The sequence below is a fragment of the Pithys albifrons genome, chromosome 16, assembly GCF_047495875.1.
Source record: "Pithys albifrons albifrons isolate INPA30051 chromosome 16, PitAlb_v1, whole genome shotgun sequence".
NCBI classification, from domain to species: domain Eukaryota; kingdom Metazoa; phylum Chordata; class Aves; order Passeriformes; family Thamnophilidae; genus Pithys; species Pithys albifrons.
In genome coordinates this window covers 5,803,328-5,822,775 of record NC_092473.1, presented here as the reverse complement: position 1 = coordinate 5,822,775, position 19,448 = coordinate 5,803,328, and the positions used below count along the sequence as shown (strand labels likewise).

At 43.2% G+C, this 19,448-nt stretch overlaps 1 protein-coding gene across 2 annotated transcripts; it reads right to left on the bottom strand.

The window, feature by feature from the left end:
• Positions 1-253: 253 nt before the first annotated feature.
• Positions 254-17,844, bottom strand: HAPSTR1 (HUWE1 associated protein modifying stress responses). Of its 2 annotated transcripts, XM_071570731.1 has the most exons (4): positions 17,449-17,844; positions 16,653-16,733; positions 12,533-12,808; positions 256-4,884 (listed from the first exon to the last, which is right to left on the bottom strand). In XM_071570731.1, exons 1-4 carry the CDS (start codon positions 17,669-17,671, stop codon positions 4,640-4,642), a joined length of 825 nt encoding a protein of 274 aa, XP_071426832.1. In that variant the 5' UTR covers positions 17,672-17,844; the 3' UTR covers positions 256-4,639. The 2 variants fall into 2 exon arrangements, with proteins under 2 accessions (XP_071426833.1, XP_071426832.1); XM_071570732.1 differs by lacking the exon at positions 16,653-16,733 and having other exon boundaries at positions 254-4,884.
• Positions 17,845-19,448: the final 1,604 nt, after the last annotated feature.

Below are 19,448 nucleotides of genomic sequence, written 5' to 3'. Positions count from 1 at the left end.
CGTGACAATGTTACCCCCTGAAGACAAACAGGATCCAAGGATTTCCTTTCATGGATGGATCGCTGTTCTGTAGCATCCAGAACCAGCCTCACCTTGAAATACATCATATATAATAATGGGGAAATATTACAAATCATGACACTGGTCTTAGATAGTATTTGAACAAATTTATCGTTACATTCAAAACTGAAGATCCAAGTTTTTCAACAAACCAGTGTGTCCAATGGGCTCACATCAGATAGCAATAAGGTCATGCTGCTTGTGCACTCTCCCACCACATCCCACCACAGTAAATGAAGAGACAGCCCTTTCACACAGGTCCAGTGTTCCAAAGCCCCAGTAGCTGCTGTACCAGCAGCATCACTGGCCAGAGCCATGTGGGAAATGCTGGAATCTCATTAGTCACTGAGAAATACTTGGCTTCCACCTCTGTTACAAAAAAACCCCAGGGCTAGATGATACTTCCATACTACACAGAAGGGAATTTGGTTGGTTTATTCACTCCTCAAGTGTCCTTTTGAGATGGGGCACAGTCAGAGAAAGGCAGCAGAAAGCACCAGTGTTGACCACAGAGCTGTTCCATTCTGGGCTCTGAGAGCTCTCCAGCCTCAAACCATCCCCAAGAGTTTCCTGCACAGGCAAGGAAAGCCTTGGAGACAGGCACAACTACTGCCAATTGCCAGGGCCTGCCTCCTAACCTTGCATAAGCAGAAGGCTCTGGAATGAGCAGCCCACAGGGCTCCCCCCAGACAACCACATCAGCCCCACCTGGTGCAGGGAACTCCACAGAACAAGTCAGGCGTGCACTTCTCATTTCTGCCAAAATATTGCTCAGGTCTAGGATCATATTGAAAGATGCCATTTTCTAGAAGCCACTTAAGCATCTTTTCAAAATCCCTGTTGGAACATTTCACTGGCTAAGTAAGTGAAAAAATGTTAATTAAAAAGCTATTTTTTTAACTTAAAAGCTCTTGTGAAATAAAGCTTACCTTCATAATGAAGTTGTAAAACCTGCTGATACAGCAAGTGAAAAACAGTTTGCAGGTTTAGGGATACCCACATAAAACAGAAAATGCTGCTAATTACAGCACCTGATTTCACTTAAGTCCAAAGTCTTTCACAAGAGACTGGAAAGCTCTACTATTGAAGTCAGTACCACTTAACTTCCTAAAACTATGCAGCTTAAATCTCCTTAAGGTGCTTTTTATAAGTTTAAGTGATGTCAAACTGCAGAACATCATCTACAAGTGTAGCAGTACACCCCAATTCTTTGTATCTTCATGAGACTGTAACAGACAGATAAAAACTTGTAAGCTCAGCTGAACAGTTACTGCCAAACTGCATTCCTCAAGGAAAGTCCTGCTCTGCAGAACCAAGGAAGCCTGTCAGATCACACTGACCACATGTTGTTTGGGGTTACTGATGGACTGTAATATTCAGAAACTTAAAGAACTACAAAGCAGCCTGATTAGTTGTATTTTTTTTATTAGGTTTATTATGACTTAGAGTTTCTATTACTCCAGCTGGGTAAACCACATTTGAAAGTAAGTTTAACTGCAGGACTTCAATTTCAGCCAAAATCATTTTTGCATTACTTTATTGTAATATAGATTTAAATTTAACATTTAAAACTTACTTCATTATTAAGCAAGCCAAGCTCAGTAGCTTCAGTGCAGGATGTACTTTATGTAACTGCCGCACATTCATGTTAGATTGGATGTACATGGAGAAGAGACCGGTCAACTATACCATTCATAGGAGAAAGCAAAAGTAAGCACCATTTTTACCAAACTTAAACAGTTCTCAAGTCAGTGTTTCTTACTGAAAATCAACTTGCTTCTGGCTCCAGGAGCTCCAGCTTGGATAATAGCTAAAAGCTATTTCCAGAACATCAATTTTCTACACTGGCACAAGAAATAGTCTTCAAAGCAACAGGTAATGGACTTTTTTTATTTTTTTTTTAGAGACAACCTGTTTTTCTTGTGTTTACCAGGTGAATACATGCACTTTCAATGAATCTGGCAGAGGTCAAAGAACAAACAACATTTAGTTGGGGCTAAATGAAAAACACTCAAAAAGTCGCCAAATATTTAAGGTACAAGCAAAAACATTAATGCAACCAGTTTAGTATCTAAGCCTGTTTTCTTTCAAAGAAAAACTGCACAAGTTTAATAGAAAGCCAAATTCAGTTTTAGATGGTACTAGACTGAATTAATGCTTCAATGCATTAACAGGATTGGTTTCACAACAAAGAGAAGTAATTAGAACAGGCTCTGTGTATTTGGGCTAGACCAGCAGCACTGCAACAGTTCAGTCCACATAAGCAGAACTGATACCAACAGGACATCACCTTTACCACATGTAATAGTAGAGTGTGTTAGAAGTTGCAGAGCATAAGCATCTTACTTGTACAAGCCAGTTAAACAGAAGAGCTGAAGAACAGCTCTCACAGGTATCCTTTCTGTTCAGGACTTCAGACTTTTCTTTCAGAACAGAAAAAAAACTCCTCTGCCAACAGTCTAATAAATACTAACAGATATATTTAGATACCATCTTCAAAATCTTTTTTGAAAATGCAGTCTCCAAATGAAAACTAGCTTTATGCAGTATTAATATCTTACATAAACTAAATCTTATGTAGTTATAGTAGTAACTGAAATTAATGTATACTGAGATTTCAAGTGATGTGCAAGTTCAGCTATGTAACACAGGTGGGGGTTTGAGCAGTTCTTACCATTTTGCTTTGGACAGTTCTTACAGTTGTCCATGAACTACAGAGCCTCTCACTACAATATTGTGCAACTGTTGACGTCTTTAAGGACACTCTGATGTAAAGAAATGTGATGGAAGCACCACAAGGCAAGGAAATCATGCTCTTAGTAGAGCACCTTGAATTCAGACTCTCTCACACAGCACTGCTGTCTTGCCTTGACTACAGACACTGATGAGAGTACACCAGGGTAAAAAGGGGCAAACCTACAGTGAAGTCTGCTTCAAACAGGGAAGATAACTCAAAACAGATCTGACTCTACAAGCACATAAGCAAAAGTCTTGAAGAGCTGTGTATTAACATGGAGCCCAAGGTGTCCTAACTTCGCTAGAAACCGCAATTTGTAGTATTGTGAATCTAGCACAGCTACATTTAATCAAAGAATCAGCCTATGCTTCCAGTTAAAGCATGCATACCACCTCACTAAATACCCCTTCCCAACGTGCAGGTTTGGAACTCATTCTCTTATTCTTCCTGTGTTATCCTTTCCTTGGCAGAAACTGAGGCCCTAAAGGCCAGAGCTCTCCACCAGACTTGCTGCATCTACATATAAAAACAGTCAGGACACTCTGAGACCGACATATCCTTCCCCACTCAGAAATGAATTTGCAGCAGGATCAGTCTTGATCTCTAGTTCAGGTTTAGATTATGCTTAAGTCATGGCAGCCAGAGTTCAATCCTATGAATGTAAGCTAAACAAAAAAAAAAGCCATTTATCCTTTGCAATTCACCCTTACGGCATGTTTATCCAGAGGTTTATAATCAACTTCCAGTTTTAAATTATTTTCTTAGCACTTCACAGAACCTGCATGTCACTCCCTCCTGAAGGGGATGGCATAGCACAGAATCTTGTCTAAGTTAGTCCAAGTTTCCACATGTGACCAGAAGTCTTACTTGTTAGAACACACCCCTTTTCCAACTATTCCCCACATTCCCTCTCCTCCCACCACCCCCCCAGCAATGGGCAATTACTTCACAAGAAATGTAAAATAGGATATGGGTGTACACAAAACCTACCCTTCACTAATACTGAACAGAAAAGCCTATTTTCCAATTACAGGACATTTTTCTCTAAATTTAGGTCAGCACTGGTGCAATCTGCACTGTGTATGATTACCACAAGGATAATACCAATAAGTACATATATTTTCTCAAACTGATTTAAAAGCCTATTAAGTTAATTGGGGAAAAGTTTAATATTGCTACTTCAGAGCACTAGAACACACAAAGTGAATCCAATAAAGATCTTTGTATTGATTCAATATTAAGTATTAATTGCATGACCATCATAGCACCTCTTTACATTATCACACAATCACCAGAATTATCAACTGCTTTTAAAACTAAAAAGGGTACAGTCCAATATTTATAACTTGCACACTGTTACTATACAGAAACTAGGTGCATGGTACAGTGCTGCAAAAATGGAAGCCTGCAGTTTTGACAAAGATGCCAAGTCATGTTGTAGACAATTTCAGTCAAACTGGCAATACTGTTTAAGCAAATACTCAAAGCAGGAAATAAAGGACAAAAAAAAGCATTCTATAGCCAAATAAACATCTGAAATTTCCTTTCCCTTTAATAATACAAGTAAGGTCACTTTTAGCCTTGGAACAGATACATGTTTGCCTATGATGATCTTGCTAACTACTACACAATATCTGATGTCCTCTGCTAAGAATATAGTTTAAGAAAGCCGCAGTTACAAGAGGCATCTAATGTAATATCTAAAATTTCCTTTATGGCATTTACTGAATTCATTTGTCTTAAACAGTGACTATGGAAAGATGGCCTCATGTTTCCTTTTCAATAGTACTCTGAGGATCAAGTGGCTTTCAAGCAGCATGGTGGGTTTGAAATTTTTGCAGTTTAGATCATTCTGTTGCGTTTATGAGTTGGTGAGTCTGTAATGACATCGCCACACTGGGCTGAGGTACGCTTTCTAGTTCCACCATTGTCCAAGTGGAGTGCCATTTCTTCTGATATGAAAGTGTTCAAATCAACATCATGGAGTCCATTTCTCCTTCGACTAGCATTGGAGCCACTGCTCACGTGAGTAGGCGAGCCTGGGGTACTTGAGCGAACACTTATACTAGCCATTGCACCACTAAGACCTGGGGAAAGAGAGAAACAGCATTAAAGTCAAACAGCAAAGAAAGTTCATTCCCACTTGTGGCAGAAAGGATGTCACTTAGCCAACTTCTACGGAGATCTTAAAGGCACTTCATCCAATTGTTTGTACCACACTCCGAGTGCAGACAACACCTTCTCAGCTTTTAGTCCAGTTAACAATCTAGCAATTAGCAAAACTGCTTTTTATGTCATTAAAAGTGAGCTTGCGCACCAGGTTGTAGCAGCACACTCTGGCAAACACTCAATAAGCATGACATAAGCTGTTTGATACGTGTACATACTCCAGAGCAGACTATTTCAATAAAAAGGCTTCACACTAGACCAACAGTTGGAGTCTTACCAAGGACTTTCTAGACTGAATCTACTTGGTTTTGTTTCACACCACCACCCTGCTCCCTTTCACTCTATCAGCCAGTGCAGTATGACAGAATACCCCACACAGGTGTACACCAAAGCTAGTTTTTAAATAAAAGCTTTATTTCTTGGCTGACACTAATAGCCAACACATTGGTATTATCAGAATTCAGAAAAGCAGCTAAATAACAAATAAGCAAGGAAAACCACATGACAATCACCCAAGATTTGCTACTGACAGATCTAATCCAAAACACTGTCATGGGTAAGTAGGACACTCCAAAATGTAAGTTTACTAAGGGTTAGCACACAAAAGCCCAACTACTCTTCTCAATTTGGAATTCAGGCTGTATTTGTAGATAAACTGGAGCTCAGAGATAAGACAAACATCTTTACTATCATAACTCCTTCAAATCTGAGTACTATTAGGAAAGTACAAAAGCATCTATGTGCCCTAGAAATATAAGTACCAAAGTAAGAGTCAGGCAGAAAGATAAAGAACAGCAGATTTGTATCTGCATATTTTTCTAGGAATAGGAACATGCAAATGTTAAAACTGTCCAGACAGATTCCTGTCCCAGTAACCTTCAAAATCTCAAATGTTTTGCTCTATTGTTTTCTTCAGTCTCAAATACTTTATACCTTATGTCATTTAATTTACATCTTTGTGTGTGGTCAAGTAACAGTCAGAAGTAACACCCTGACAAGTCAAACCTAACAAAACCCAATCCATTGGCTCTTGACAAACCAAACGGGCAACTTCAGAGGCTCAGTGAAGACAAGACTGATAGAGCTACTACATCAGTCACCAGAAACCTCAATTAAAAGCTAAATTCTAGAGCAATTTGCAGGAATTAATACACAAGTCAGAACAGAACAGGCCAAGCAATTTCACTCTATTGAACGTTACTATTAAATGGACTTAAATGTAAAGCTTAGAACTTGTAACAGCACAGGAAATACTTTTACACAGATTAGGCATTATGAAACAACCAGCAGAAACAGCCACTAATCACTGATACTTTCTTAGAGCTTCTGCTTAGAGTGACTGGTGTTCAAACACAACCCAGAAATGTGGCCTGAACTCTGACATGCACCCTGTAGGTTTTATTAATATCAAAATTATCTCTCATTCACAATGGCATAAAGTGCTTAAACAGCAGAAGTAAAGCAGCTATTTGATGACATGGGTGTACAAACAAAAAGCCACTTCAGATACCATAACCAGGATAAACTACCAATGTGTGTAGTCTGGGCAGGTAAAAAAAATCACTTCACAATTCAAAGACAACCAGCAGTTTAATTTCAACTGACGTAACAAACATTTAGAAAAAAAACATTTATTCATCCTGTACATTCAAACTGGGAAAAAAAAAATCTGACAGTGCACAGAAGATGACATTATTTCAAATCCAAACTGATTGCAGAGGTTCCCCCATCACTATCCAAACAAAATTGCTTTGAACATGAAAGTTCAGTTGTTACTTTAACCACTTGAGTGAACAATTTACATCACTTTCAGTAATTTATATTAAACAAACCAAATGGCCAACATACTAGTTCAGTTTTATCATGACATCTTTTCATTATGCCTAATGCCCAAGAGAAAAACTACTCCAAATAAACCCCAAAACTGATCTGTGACTTGAAAAGACAGTTTTTGGCATCACTCAAGAACTATGTTTTTAAGTGGAACTTATTCAAGTAACAAACATTCTTTAAAATGGTATTCTTTAAAACAGTAGATACAAAAGTCAGTTAAAAGATTCACCTATAATATGCTGCAGCATATTCAAAATCAGACTGCCAAGGTTCACAAGAAATGCCCAAAGCAGTCATTGACTTGCCAATATTTAAGTAATAATGAATCACTTTACATTTAAATACACAAACAGGCTTCAGGAGATAATTAGAAGTTAAAATTTTCACTCAAACTTAGTGTCAAAGGCAGGAGAGTAGTTTTGAATTAATTTCTACAGAGATAGGAATACAAGGGTATTGCTTCACAGTATGGACTTCAAGTTGCAGTTTAATTTTGCATCTCCTACAGGTATTTAGTACTAGTAAGAGTAATTACTGAGTATGTAACAGACTGAGTGACAATCTGGTATCAGTTACTGGCAGTTAACCATGTTACACAGCATTACCCACCAGCCCAGGAGAGCAGGACTGCCAAGTGAAACATTTAGACCACAGTTTAGGATTGAGTCATCAAGCCAGTGTGGAGGAATCAAAGCATATTCAAGGCATGCACCCAAATATCAAGATGCCATTTTATGGAAGCAGCATCTCTGAAGACAATCTGAAAGGCACAGAAGATCTACTTCATGTTGACAAACATCCTTCCAGAGTCAATTTTTTTCTTGGAAAGTTATTGCAGTGCACAGGAAATCTCAGAAAACCTCTTTACTGTGAATTACTCTGAGTTTAAGCCTTGGGTAGACTCAGAGCTCTTCCCAAAGCATTTAACCATTTAAAGCAGTAAAGCAAACAGTAACTGACACTGGGAAGTAGTAAGATGACATGACTGTCAGCACACAGTGTGTCATAACCTCAAATTTCTGTATTGTGATTAACATAACCCAACCACAGGCATGTCTATTTTGTCTAGAGGATGGAGACCCAAACAGCTGCTAAGGTGTCTTTACTTCTCTCCCTGTCTCATGACCACCTCTGAAGGTTCTCACTCCTTTCTACCAGTGACTTCTCCCTTATTACTAGAGGCCTTTAAGAAAGCACACATGGCTCTTACCCCCCTTTTTAAATTGGAAAGGATTAAAGTGGAGGGCATATCTGAAATATTTTGCAGTACTTATTGCATTCTCATTCCTGTCATAACTTTCAGTCATCAACAATATGGCACTTCATAGCCAGTAATTTTACAAAAAACTCTTATCTGAAGATATATGCCAAAGACAATTATTATACTACTATTAGAAACAGCTGCAGTATAGGAAGAATTGTGACCAGTACTTGTTAATTTATAACTAACTACTCTCCAAAGCTATCAAGTGATTAGCATGCTTGGCTCAAGTACCATTCATGGAACATGAACTTTTAAAACTGTCAACTCAAAATTAGCAAGTGTATCAACACTGGCCTTACAAACTGTAAGTGCTGTTTCATCTGCACTATAACCATGTCCATAATGAGTACGAGTTATTCAGGTCACCACCACAGCATAATATTCTGGGTAACCACTGTTCAGGATAGTAATAGTATTAACTATTGTTTTCCAGTAGTTTTAATCAGGAAGTATCAAAAGGAACATTGACGCTTAGATAAGTGTGACTAAAGCAGGAATTAGTTAATAACCCCAGATAAATACAAAATAGCATTCAGAGAGATCCTTGTCACCCCTCTATGTCATATTCACCCTTTCATAGTACTGCTTGAAGAGCAAGTTTTAGCAACACATACCAATGCACAATTCCATCACAGCTATATATACACATGCAACATTTAAATTAAACTATGGCAAACCAGTCTGAACTCTGCTCTCCCATCCCCTCTTCTACCAAATGCTGCTTCCATACTCTGCCAAGTCTCAAGTTTTAAACTGCAGTTTAGTATTTTGAGAAGCAACTATGAAGGCCTAGAGGAAATTCAAGCTTTTAAGAGGCCAAGCCACACACTTCTACATGCAAGTGTTCCCCCTGTCGCAAAGAGACTGAATAACGTGAATTATATACATGAACATTAAAGCTAAGGAGAAAAAGAACAAACATTCCCTCACTGTACTGTTGCCCTGGTTTTTTTCAGTAATTTACTCAATTTTTAGCTAAGAATGCTCAAGTCTAGCACATTTCAGCACTGCCTTTCCAAGCTTGCTGCTTTCCCCCTCCTCAAATCGCAGCATTTTCTCACATTATGGTGGCAGAATGGGCTGGGACAGGGAGTGAAGTACCAAAGTACCATTTCAAACAGGGGCTGTGCACAGCTACCAATACCACCCTTGGTTTGCTCCAGCCAGGCACAAAGGGGCCTGGCACATGGCAGCTTTTGGGAATCTTCGGACTATTAGCTCAGACTGATATAACTGACATTTGAAACCCATCTCTTACAGAAGTGGGTATGTCAGTGCACATCTAGAGAGGAGGTGAAGATACATCTATACCTTTGCTAACTGCAATGACATTTCAGGACTGCTGGAAATTAAAACAGCAAACATCACATGGACAGTTCTTGAAGTTACAGAAAAATCCACTGGCACTCCAGAGTAAAACAGCACGTACCATCCTGAGCTAACTACTCAAGCTTTTCTTAGAGGCTTTAACTTATTTTCAAGTATTCACAGTTCAAGTTTCCAGCCACGTTTTATTTCAAAGGTTACACTAATCATGGAAGCTGATATTAAGGGCAAAGATTCTGTTTACCAGTTTACTCTCTCAGGAGAGTACTCAGTTCCAAAAACTCATTCTCGAGTACCCTGAAGTTACAATGAAGATTTCAGTAACTGTGCAGAGTGTGCCATGGAGTTCAAAGAAAAGGGAGATCACATACACCTTAAAATTATCATGACAAAAAACTAAACACAAGAATGTTTGCTTTCAGCTACGATAACAACTCCTGAAAGCAGAGCAGTAGAGAAGAACAAGTTTCCTTGTAGTACTGATAACCATTACCACAAGATTAAATTCTGAGTTCAAAATCTCAAGCTTTTGTCAAGAGAACTGTCAACTACCTTGCAGAACTGTACAATGGGTAAGAGCCAACAGGGTTGGAGACCGAAGAGGCATGGCTAACAACTCAATTTTAACATATTTCTTTTCAGATGCAGCATACAGTTTGAAGATTACACTGATACCTAAAGGATACTCTTTAATGTTTTAGTCTAGGGCACATGCCCAGAATTGTTTGGGATTCCAGGAAATATTTAATTATGAGCTACTTTGTTACCACAGCTTCTGTCAGAGTTTTCAGATGTGCTTATGATGCATTTGGGGGTGACAATCAAAATACAGGTATTTTCCCCCATCAAAGAGGATGATCAGTAAGTTATAATGCCATGGTCTTTACACATACATTAGTACCTATTTCTGAGGAGTCAGTTCACCAACTCTGCTTCCACACAGCTTTGCTTGGTGTCATAGATCATTCATACCCATTCCCACTTCACTAAAAGAGGTCTTGCTGAAAGCAGCAAAATTTTAGCATTATTCCCCAAATCTAATTTAATCCATTCACATTACCAGTGAAAAAATACTCCATTCCTATCAGGAAGCCTACCAGCACAAAACAAACACTGACTCTTTTACATGCCAGTTGAAAATTCCCCTCAAAACCTTAGTCTGGACTTGCCAGGACTGCTACTCACCCTCTTCAGGTTCTCATGTTCCCTCACAACATCTCGAAGCAGCAAAGCATTTTTAACAGCCTGACAAACAGAAGATAAACGCAGCCCTACAGAGGACATTAACACACACACACCTGAAAATCCTTCACAGCTTTTAAAAACAAAACATAATTATGAGAAGCCCTACAATAAATAGGAAATGAGTTTGGGACATGGCGTAATCACAACTTCCTTAATGTTAAAGAAAGAGGGGGAGAAGCTGGAGGAATGCAGATATTTTAGGCAATAACCTAAAAACAGTTACGAGGCCAAATACAAGCCCAGTCACCAAAGGATTAGCACAAAAGCATTTGTGTCAAGAACCAGATTGAAACTGGTATCAGGAGAACCTAATCCAGACAGTGACCGACATGTCATCTTGTCAACCAGCTGATGAAGGGGAAGGGCATTTCTAGCCCCTGCAGTTCAGAACAGAGCACAGAACTTCCTCATGGCCTGTATCAGGCTATGAAATATGGAAAACTTCATACATCTTGGTTCAGACTCCCACGTGACACAGAGAACCACCTCTGTACAAAGCAGACACTTGGAACAATAGTTGGACACAAGAAGAGCCCTATTACCATTAAAAATGCCTCTGAGTTTACTCTGCTTGAAACCTCACTGTGCTGAAGTCAGTCTAGCTGAGCTCACTCTCACCTAAGAGTGAGCTTTTGTAGTTAGATCCAACTGCAAACAGACTCAACTAGTTTCAGAAAACATTTTTTAAGAGGTTGCTTATGACAGAGAGCCAGCTTCTACAGTTGTTCTCATGAAATCAACTCTACCTACTGAATAAGCGACAGTGGTGCACAGAATTCTCCAGCCAGCTTCCACAGAAAGGAAAACCACCAACACTGGCACGACTGGGAGGAAGCATTCTTGATATAAATGGCAACAATAGCAGAATTAGGCTGCCACCTAGACAGTAACTGTGGCTGGCTTATGGATGTTGAAAAACTACCACAGCATAGCAGAACCAAAGGCTGCATTTCAGGAATCCACTCTAATTAACTCATTCATTCTACCCCCTACTGAGAATAGAGAGAGACACTAAAAATTTAATTTAGGTTGCACTTCTAGATAGCTTGGTATTTACTTTTAGAATGGTCTATTCTTTGTACCTCAAGATACCTGCCACTCTTTCAAATTTTAGAAGGCATAAAACTCACAGGTGAACTGCCTCATTTCACCTCAAGAGCAATTAAAACACATTTCTCTATCACTTGATAAGTAATAGTCCAACACAGAATAAGCTACAGAATATTCCTATCTGAAAAAGAGAAGAGATACACCACCAACCTTTTTGGTGATGGCAAGAAAGGAAATTCAGTGACACTGGAAGACACTTAAATCTGAAAGTGAACAAGAACAAAGTTCTGAACAGGACTCAGTTATTGCAACAATGTGCAAGTGAAATACCCTCTCCAGGGTACTTTAAGCAGAACGATAAACCTCATTATCCAGTGCATAACAAAGGTACTACAGTGAGCTAGAGACAGAAGCCTCAGACATGAAATTCCCTTCCTAAGCCCCCAAAAATTTGCTAGTAGTCAAATCTTAATATGTAACTAGTTACTACCATACTATTACCATTTTCCAAGAATTCTGTTTACTTTAGCATTGGTATGAATGCCAAGTCTCCCCATGCTTCAAACACTACCAACAGTTGATACTTAACTGGTGAGTTCACAGCTGTGGAATATTACAGATCCAAACTTCATTTTATTCAGTACTTTTTCCTCATTCCAAATATTTGACTGCACACCTTTTTAGCATCTAACATGCCTTATACATCTAAAAACTCCCTCACAGAATGAAGGAGATACCTCCAGCTGGAACATCAGGTACGTGACACGTTATGATATGCCAAAAGCCAGACACACTTTAAGAATCCCCACCCAATGTTAACCAAATAGTATTGAAAAAATGACTGTTACCATGCAGAGCTATGGCTTCACGGAAGGGTTGCAAATCAGTCTCTACAGATGAGCTAGTCTCTGTTGAAGTAGCTCGGTTAGGGGATACTACAGTCAGTCTTGGGGGAGCTCTAGAATTTCTTGGAGGAGGAACTTTTCCACATAGGAAGCTGATCAAGTCTTCTCTTCGAATAGTTCTTCTGCGTTTTTTAACCCAAGCCAACACATCCTTATTCCGCCGCTGATAGCCAATTTGAATTCCTAAATCAAAGCTTCGCTGGTGGGCATCCACACTTTCTGTAAGAAGACAGAAAAAATTCTCTTTAGTGTGGTACAGACAGAGCAATGTATAGCACGGCATGTCACTGACGTGGCTTCCTGTCAGCCCTGGGAAAGGAGGCGCATATACATGTTCCACAGGTTCCCACAAGGCAGTACCAAGTCAGTAAATCAATTTGCAGAAGAGTCACATTAAACCTAAAGAGAATATTACGAGTCACAAAGTCAACAACAATTCCAGCACCACTTATATGTAAAAAAAAGGAGTAACTGCTTTTCTTCATTCTGATAGCTGAGGAATTGTCAGAAAAATCAGACTTCAAGTTCCAGGTTCAGCTGAGCTTCAATTGCAGAGGCAATTCATAGCCCATAGCTTTGAAACCAGTTAGAACACAAATGTCTCCAATGTCTTTCAATTAGGCAACAAACCATTTACAAAGGAAGGCTAAGAAAGTTTCCTTCCCCATTTAAGAACCCATTGCAATTTTGATACAGGAAAAGCTTTCAATACACTATTTACAATAACTCAAAAATACAATTTGAATCTCTGTCAATTTAACAAGTCCCCTGTGCACATCAGTTATAACTGTGCCTCTAAAAGACATAAATGCCACATATTACATTGCTTTCAAACTGTGGTAGGTGTATTTCTGGCTACTAGTTTGAGTAAGTTTCAGATCACAATAACAGGTGGGACAAACCGTTTGCTACACAAGTATTTTCATCTTGTTTGTCATAGGTTCGTTATCAGAGCTTTGACAACAGCTATTTCAGTTTAATGAAAATTACTATTATGGTGCTCTTGCTCCATTAGAAGGCATCAACAACTCCAACTTTGTTTACCTGATTTCCATAGAACTTTTATAAACATGAAAGAGCTGATTAAAATAGTTTTTCATATTTTTTCTTTACTAATCAAGTCCAGCACAAGAGTTGTTTGCCCAGAACTTTAAGGTGTTTCCTTAAGAACAGCTGTCTCAAGAACCCAGTTTACAGGCAAACAGGGACATACTCATAATAATCCAGCTTTCTCACACTCAAAACCCCAAAAAGAACCACTGTTAAATGCTACTCCTAGACTTGTACTCTAAGGCCACTGTATGGTTCCATAAAAGACAGCACTGAAACCTACACTGTGAAAGAGCAGCAAACCCAACACAACCTTACCAAAAAGAAACACTTCAAACTGAGCAGAGTTAAATCTTGGGGCTTTTGGAACATAAGCTGTACAGGTACACATAAAGGACACTTAATATGTTATTTTTATGCAGTCTGAGAACATTTTGCCTATACTGCTTTGTACTCTAAAGGCTACATTCACAAATGCCAGTTCCTGTGAAAGGCAGCAATGGCAACATGACAGGCTGTCCCTTCTGCCATTTTGTACTCCACAGCAGCTTAGACTCCAATACAATGGGGTAAAAGCTACCCCAACACTTTGGAGCCAATTTGGAAGCTGGTAATATTCTTTTAATCACTTCCTGAAATACCAGGAGAGTCCTTCTGAGGCCAGGAGCCCGACTTTACATCAATAACCTGCTTTCTTTGTGTAGGAGAATGCATTACAAAGTGCTGTGAACCAGGTGTGAGGTCACACACTGACTGCCGATGCAGCCCAGAGAAGTTTCAAGCATCATTACCTTGGGAAAGATTAGACTTTTATGGCACAAGCTACAACTACTTTGTTTACAAAGCTACACTGGCAAAGCATAAGTAGTCAAGTTCCATACATTCTGATATCACTAAGTCAAAACTAACATTAGAAAACAGTTTTTAAAATAAACTGTAGGCTCAGAATTTTATTTCAATATACACCTAAAACATTTCACTGTAGCCTTAAGTTTTAAAATCTGTTACATGCCGTGCCTTCACTTCTATAGTGCAATCTGGAAGATAATTAAGAGTCTTTAATGTGGCCTCTATCACCAGCACCAATCAGAAATTTGTGAACTAAGAACATCAGTGTGGTGTGATATTAAATTTCTAATCTATTTCCAGAAAAAAATGCTGACATCCAAGACATCATGGCATTCTCATCATGCACTATTCCTTGGGTTGCTCTTTTTAATAAGATGATGCCTCAAAAATCTGAACATTTATCAGTTCAGAAACCACCTGACAAGGCAAGAGGCACTTTGTGGTGTTCAGTTCACCACACCAAATACTTCCCCAGTGTTTGACAAGAGTCCTGCAAAACACAAATATTACAAATATTATGTGAAAAACAGCAGATGGTTTTAAAAGCTGCATTCATCACTAGGGAAGGCAAATTCACATTAAGAGACTTGCCTGGTATGCCAGTCTTCAGTTGGTTTGACCCACGCTCTCACCAAATTTCTACACACTTACAAGTCAACTGAAAATTGAAATATGGCAGTTCTGAGTAGCTGAGGTACTTCAGCACTTTAGGATTTGTTTCAGGTCCTGCTTTTTGAAGCATTACACTACACCTGACTAAAGACCATTTCCTACTTATAGTTTCCCTGATCACCACATACACACCCTTTAGTTAATCCCATCACTACAAAAATCCCAGGGTTCATTTTTCCTAAAGCACAAGTAATCAAAGGTTTTAACCAAAAATGAACAGCCCAAATCTTCATAGTAAAGATGCTGTAAGAGAGAGCAATGCCATTTGTAAAGACAGACTGTAATTATTCCAATTTATTAACACTCCCTGCTGCTACTCCAGCACCATTCTCAAATGGCTGGTGGCCCTGACCGTGATCCAGTGACCCACTCCCTCGGGCAGCACCTCCCCTGCTCTGTGAGGTGCTGCCCCTCTACAGGAGCTGACACACAATCAACATTCAAACCCACTTTCTGCAGGAGTCAATTCGGTGGCAAGGAGGGTCATGCACCTACATTTCCTCCTTGTTCTGTTCCACATCTGTCAGAAACCTGATCGCCCATCACAAACGTGTTATGTTCTACTGCTTAAAGCAAATCCAAAATGGGAAAACTGAAAGCAAATGAAGGAACATGTAGGTAGAAGTACAGATAATGCTGTACAGACTAAAAAAAAAAACAAACAAAAAAAAAAACCCCTCAAACTACAAGCCAGAAAATCAACCATTTGGAACTTTAACATTTCCTCCCTTGAAATAGAAGGCAGTAACGAAAGAAATCACACTGTGCCAATTTAAGCACTCACTGATATCTATTACTTTGGTACAACCTTCTAAACAAACTAAAAACCACTGAATGATCCCTCTGCAGAAAAGTACTCCTGTGACAACCCAAAGATCTGCAGAGTTCAGAAACACACAGCAAAACAGCACTAAAGCAGAGCACACTCTATCAAAGTTCTGGCTAACACTGCTTTCTTAGAGCCACCCTGGGCAGCCATAATGACGTTCCAGTGCTTAAAATAAACTGGGAGGCTTACTCAAGAAGCCTCACTGCCACGAGAAGATAAAAGTTTCCGTCACACAGTATCTATGCAGAATTTTAAACACACTAAACCCAACTTCTGCTTCACCATGAAAGCACCGGCTGACATACCAACATCTAATGTACCATGAAATACACAAAATGCTGGGAATATAAATACTGTTTAATAAGGCATTGCAAGCTTCTCTTGAATTCATGAGAGACAGACACACATTAAAAACACCCTTTTTCAAGGGTCTCAAAGTAGAACAGCTCTTAAGTTTATTAATCACTGACATGAGGCAACAGAAAAGATTCAGCTACCGTCAGCTAAAGTGGCCCTGCGAAAACTTGCAAGATTCAGGAAGCAGTCCCGGGTTAGATTTTATCAGGGTGAATAAGAGACATTAACAGGCCCTGCTTATGAGTAAGCCGGGGCAGGAGGCTCGGCGGGGAGGGCTGCCGGGGCAGCGGGGGGGCAGCCCCTTACCTTTGTAGAGGTTGGTGACCGCAGTGGCGGCGTTCTGGAAGGGGACCCAGAGGGAGAGCCCCGGCTGCTGGCACACCCGGTCTGCAGGGAGGGAAGGACACACGCTGTTTATTTTGGAGTCACCAGCTCCGAACGGCCATGTTAGGTTTCGCCATTTTGTTCCACCTTCCGGAGGCAGCCCGGGGAATCGGGGCCGAGAGGGCCGGGCGGGCAGCGGCCCGGCCGGGGCAGCGCCCGCGGTGTCCACAGAGCGGCGGGGCCCGCCCGGCCGCCCCCGCCCCGGCCCCGCCGCACAAAGCACCCGGCCCCGCTCTTCGCCATTTTGTCGGAGCCTCTTCCCGGGGCTGGGCGTCGGGAGCCGCCGGCAGGGCCGGGCTTCCCGGCCTCCTACACCCTTCCCCACCCTCCCCGGCGCTCACGGCTCGCCCCCGCCGCCCGGACCCTCCCGGACACCCCGCGGCCGCACTCGGGCATGGCCCCCCCCGGCCCCGCTGCTGGGCCGGGCGGCCGCAGGAGCCGCCCCGGAGGCCGAGCCGGGCGCTGTCCGGGTCGCGGCTCCCCCTCCCTCTCGCCATTTTGTTTTCCCGGCCGCCTCTCGGGGCGGCCTCGGCCCGGCAGCCGCTCCGACCGCCGCCCCGGACCCTTTGTACGGCCGTGGGCCCGGCCCCAACCCGGCGGCTCCGCGACCCCCGCCCCAACCACTGCCCAGGCCCGGCCCCGAGCCCACCGCGCTCGGGCTGCACGACCCGCCGGCCCGGCTGCGCTGCCCCCGCCCCGGGCCCTCCGCGGCGCTCACCTTTGTAGAGCTGCGCCACGGCGGTGGCCGAATTCTGGAAGAGGTGCCAGAGCTTCTGCTGCTTGTGCTCGGGCTGCGCCGCCGCCTCGTCCTGCAGCTCCGGTGCCAGCGCCTCCTCCTGCTCGGCCTCGGCCAGGCACTGCCGCTCCCACTTGCTGAACCAGTGCTCGGGCCCGTGCTCCTGGATCTCAGCCTCGCCTTCCTCCTTCTTGTCCTCCATCATCCGCCCGGCTCCGCGTCCCCGCGCCGCGCACACGCCGTCCCAACCGCCGGCCGCGTTCGCTCCGTGCGCCGGGCCAGCCCTACCTCACCCCCATGCCGGGCCCATCCGCGGCTCCGCCGGCCCCAAACACTCCGAGCGCCGGCACCGCCCCGAGCGCACTGAAGCCGCGGCCGGGGCGCCTGGGAACGCGCTGCCGCCACGCCCCGCCCACAGCGCCCGATTGGCTGTCGTCGCCCCGGCACCGCCAGTTCGAACGGCAATGCCGGCGCTCATTGGTTCATCCACATGTCTGTCAGGTGGGACCCCGCGGTGGGCGGGGCTAACGTGGGTTTGGTTAGACCGTCACAGCCCCGTGCCGGGGGCGTCGGCGCGGTGCGCATGCGCAGTGCGCTGTCTCGCTCGGTCCCGGCCCCGCCCCGCCCCGCCCCGCCCCTGGCGTGAGGCGGCCCCGCCCGCCCCCCCCGGCTCAGCCGGGCCGGGGCCGGGCAGGGTGAGGTGTTCTCGCCCGGGGCTGTCCCCACAGTCCCTGCCCCGGGAACCACCGCCTGCAGCGGCACCGGGAGGTGGCAGCGGCCGCCGCGGTACTGCCGAGGGGCAGAGCCCGCCCGGGAGGCGGTTCCCCGCCCGGCCCCGCGGGAAGATGGCGGCAGCGCGGCCGAGCCCTGTGGCACAGCCGGGCCCGGCGCCAGCGCCCAGCAGAGGCGGCTCTGAGGGGCTCGCACCCACGCCGTCACTTCTCTGTTTTACACCGTCACTTTTCTGTCTGCTTCACACATATGTACCGTTTGTTGTGTTTGCACTGCGCCAGGTGCAAACAAGCAAACGGGAGTCACGGCTGCCTTGCGCACCTTTAAAAAGCGCTCAGTTACCTCGTGAGCGCTTCCAAATGCTGCCGTGGAAATGCACGTCACAACTGCTCCAGACACTGCCGATCAAAGGGAATCCCCCACCCCTCCCGAACCAGCTCGTGAGTCGAGCCGTGGGTTGGTGAGGAAACACAGACCAGCAGCACGCTCTGGATCCCCCTCTCCGTCCTCCTCAGGGACTCATCCCGTGGGTTTGCCCTGGTGCCAGGGCTGGGCTCGCTGCATCCACACCTGGCTGTGCATTCACTGCCCACAGGCTGCGGTGCCACCGCTGCCACTGGGCAGCCCAGACACGTCACCTCACGTCATTACACTGGTTCCAGCCTGGTGTGCCCGCTCCACCCGGCGCTGCAAACACAGACTGTGCATGGGCTGCCTCCTCCTCTGACTGACTGTTTCATCCAGTTCATGCTGTTTCCCATTTTAAACTTGAATCTTCACACAACTTCCTAAAACCTACAGGAATTCAAGCCTAAATCATATGTAGTGAGGGAAGAGATGGTGTGAGGAAATAATTAGAACCACCGGATTTTCTTTTTGTCTCTGAGGGAACTGAAGCTAAAGCTGCAGCTGTTGTATTTCCTAAACCACTGAGACTTCCTAGCGACCTCCTGCTTGTGGGTTATGCCAGAGAATTCTGAGCAGAAGGGATAAGAGTATCCATAGTTCCATACACACCTTCTTAAACTGAAGTTGTGCTGGCTTTTAATATGTGTATCTCACATACATAACACTAATGCACATACACAGAGGCATAGATATTCTCTTCCTTTCTAGGTAAGGCTCTGTCTAATCCTAATTTAGAATTGTGAATCTCAGTAAAATTGGTTTTGTAAATCATCAATTGATAAGCAGGCCAGTAAGTACCTGTTGTGCAACAAAGATTTTTTTTTTCTCTCCTGTGCAACTGT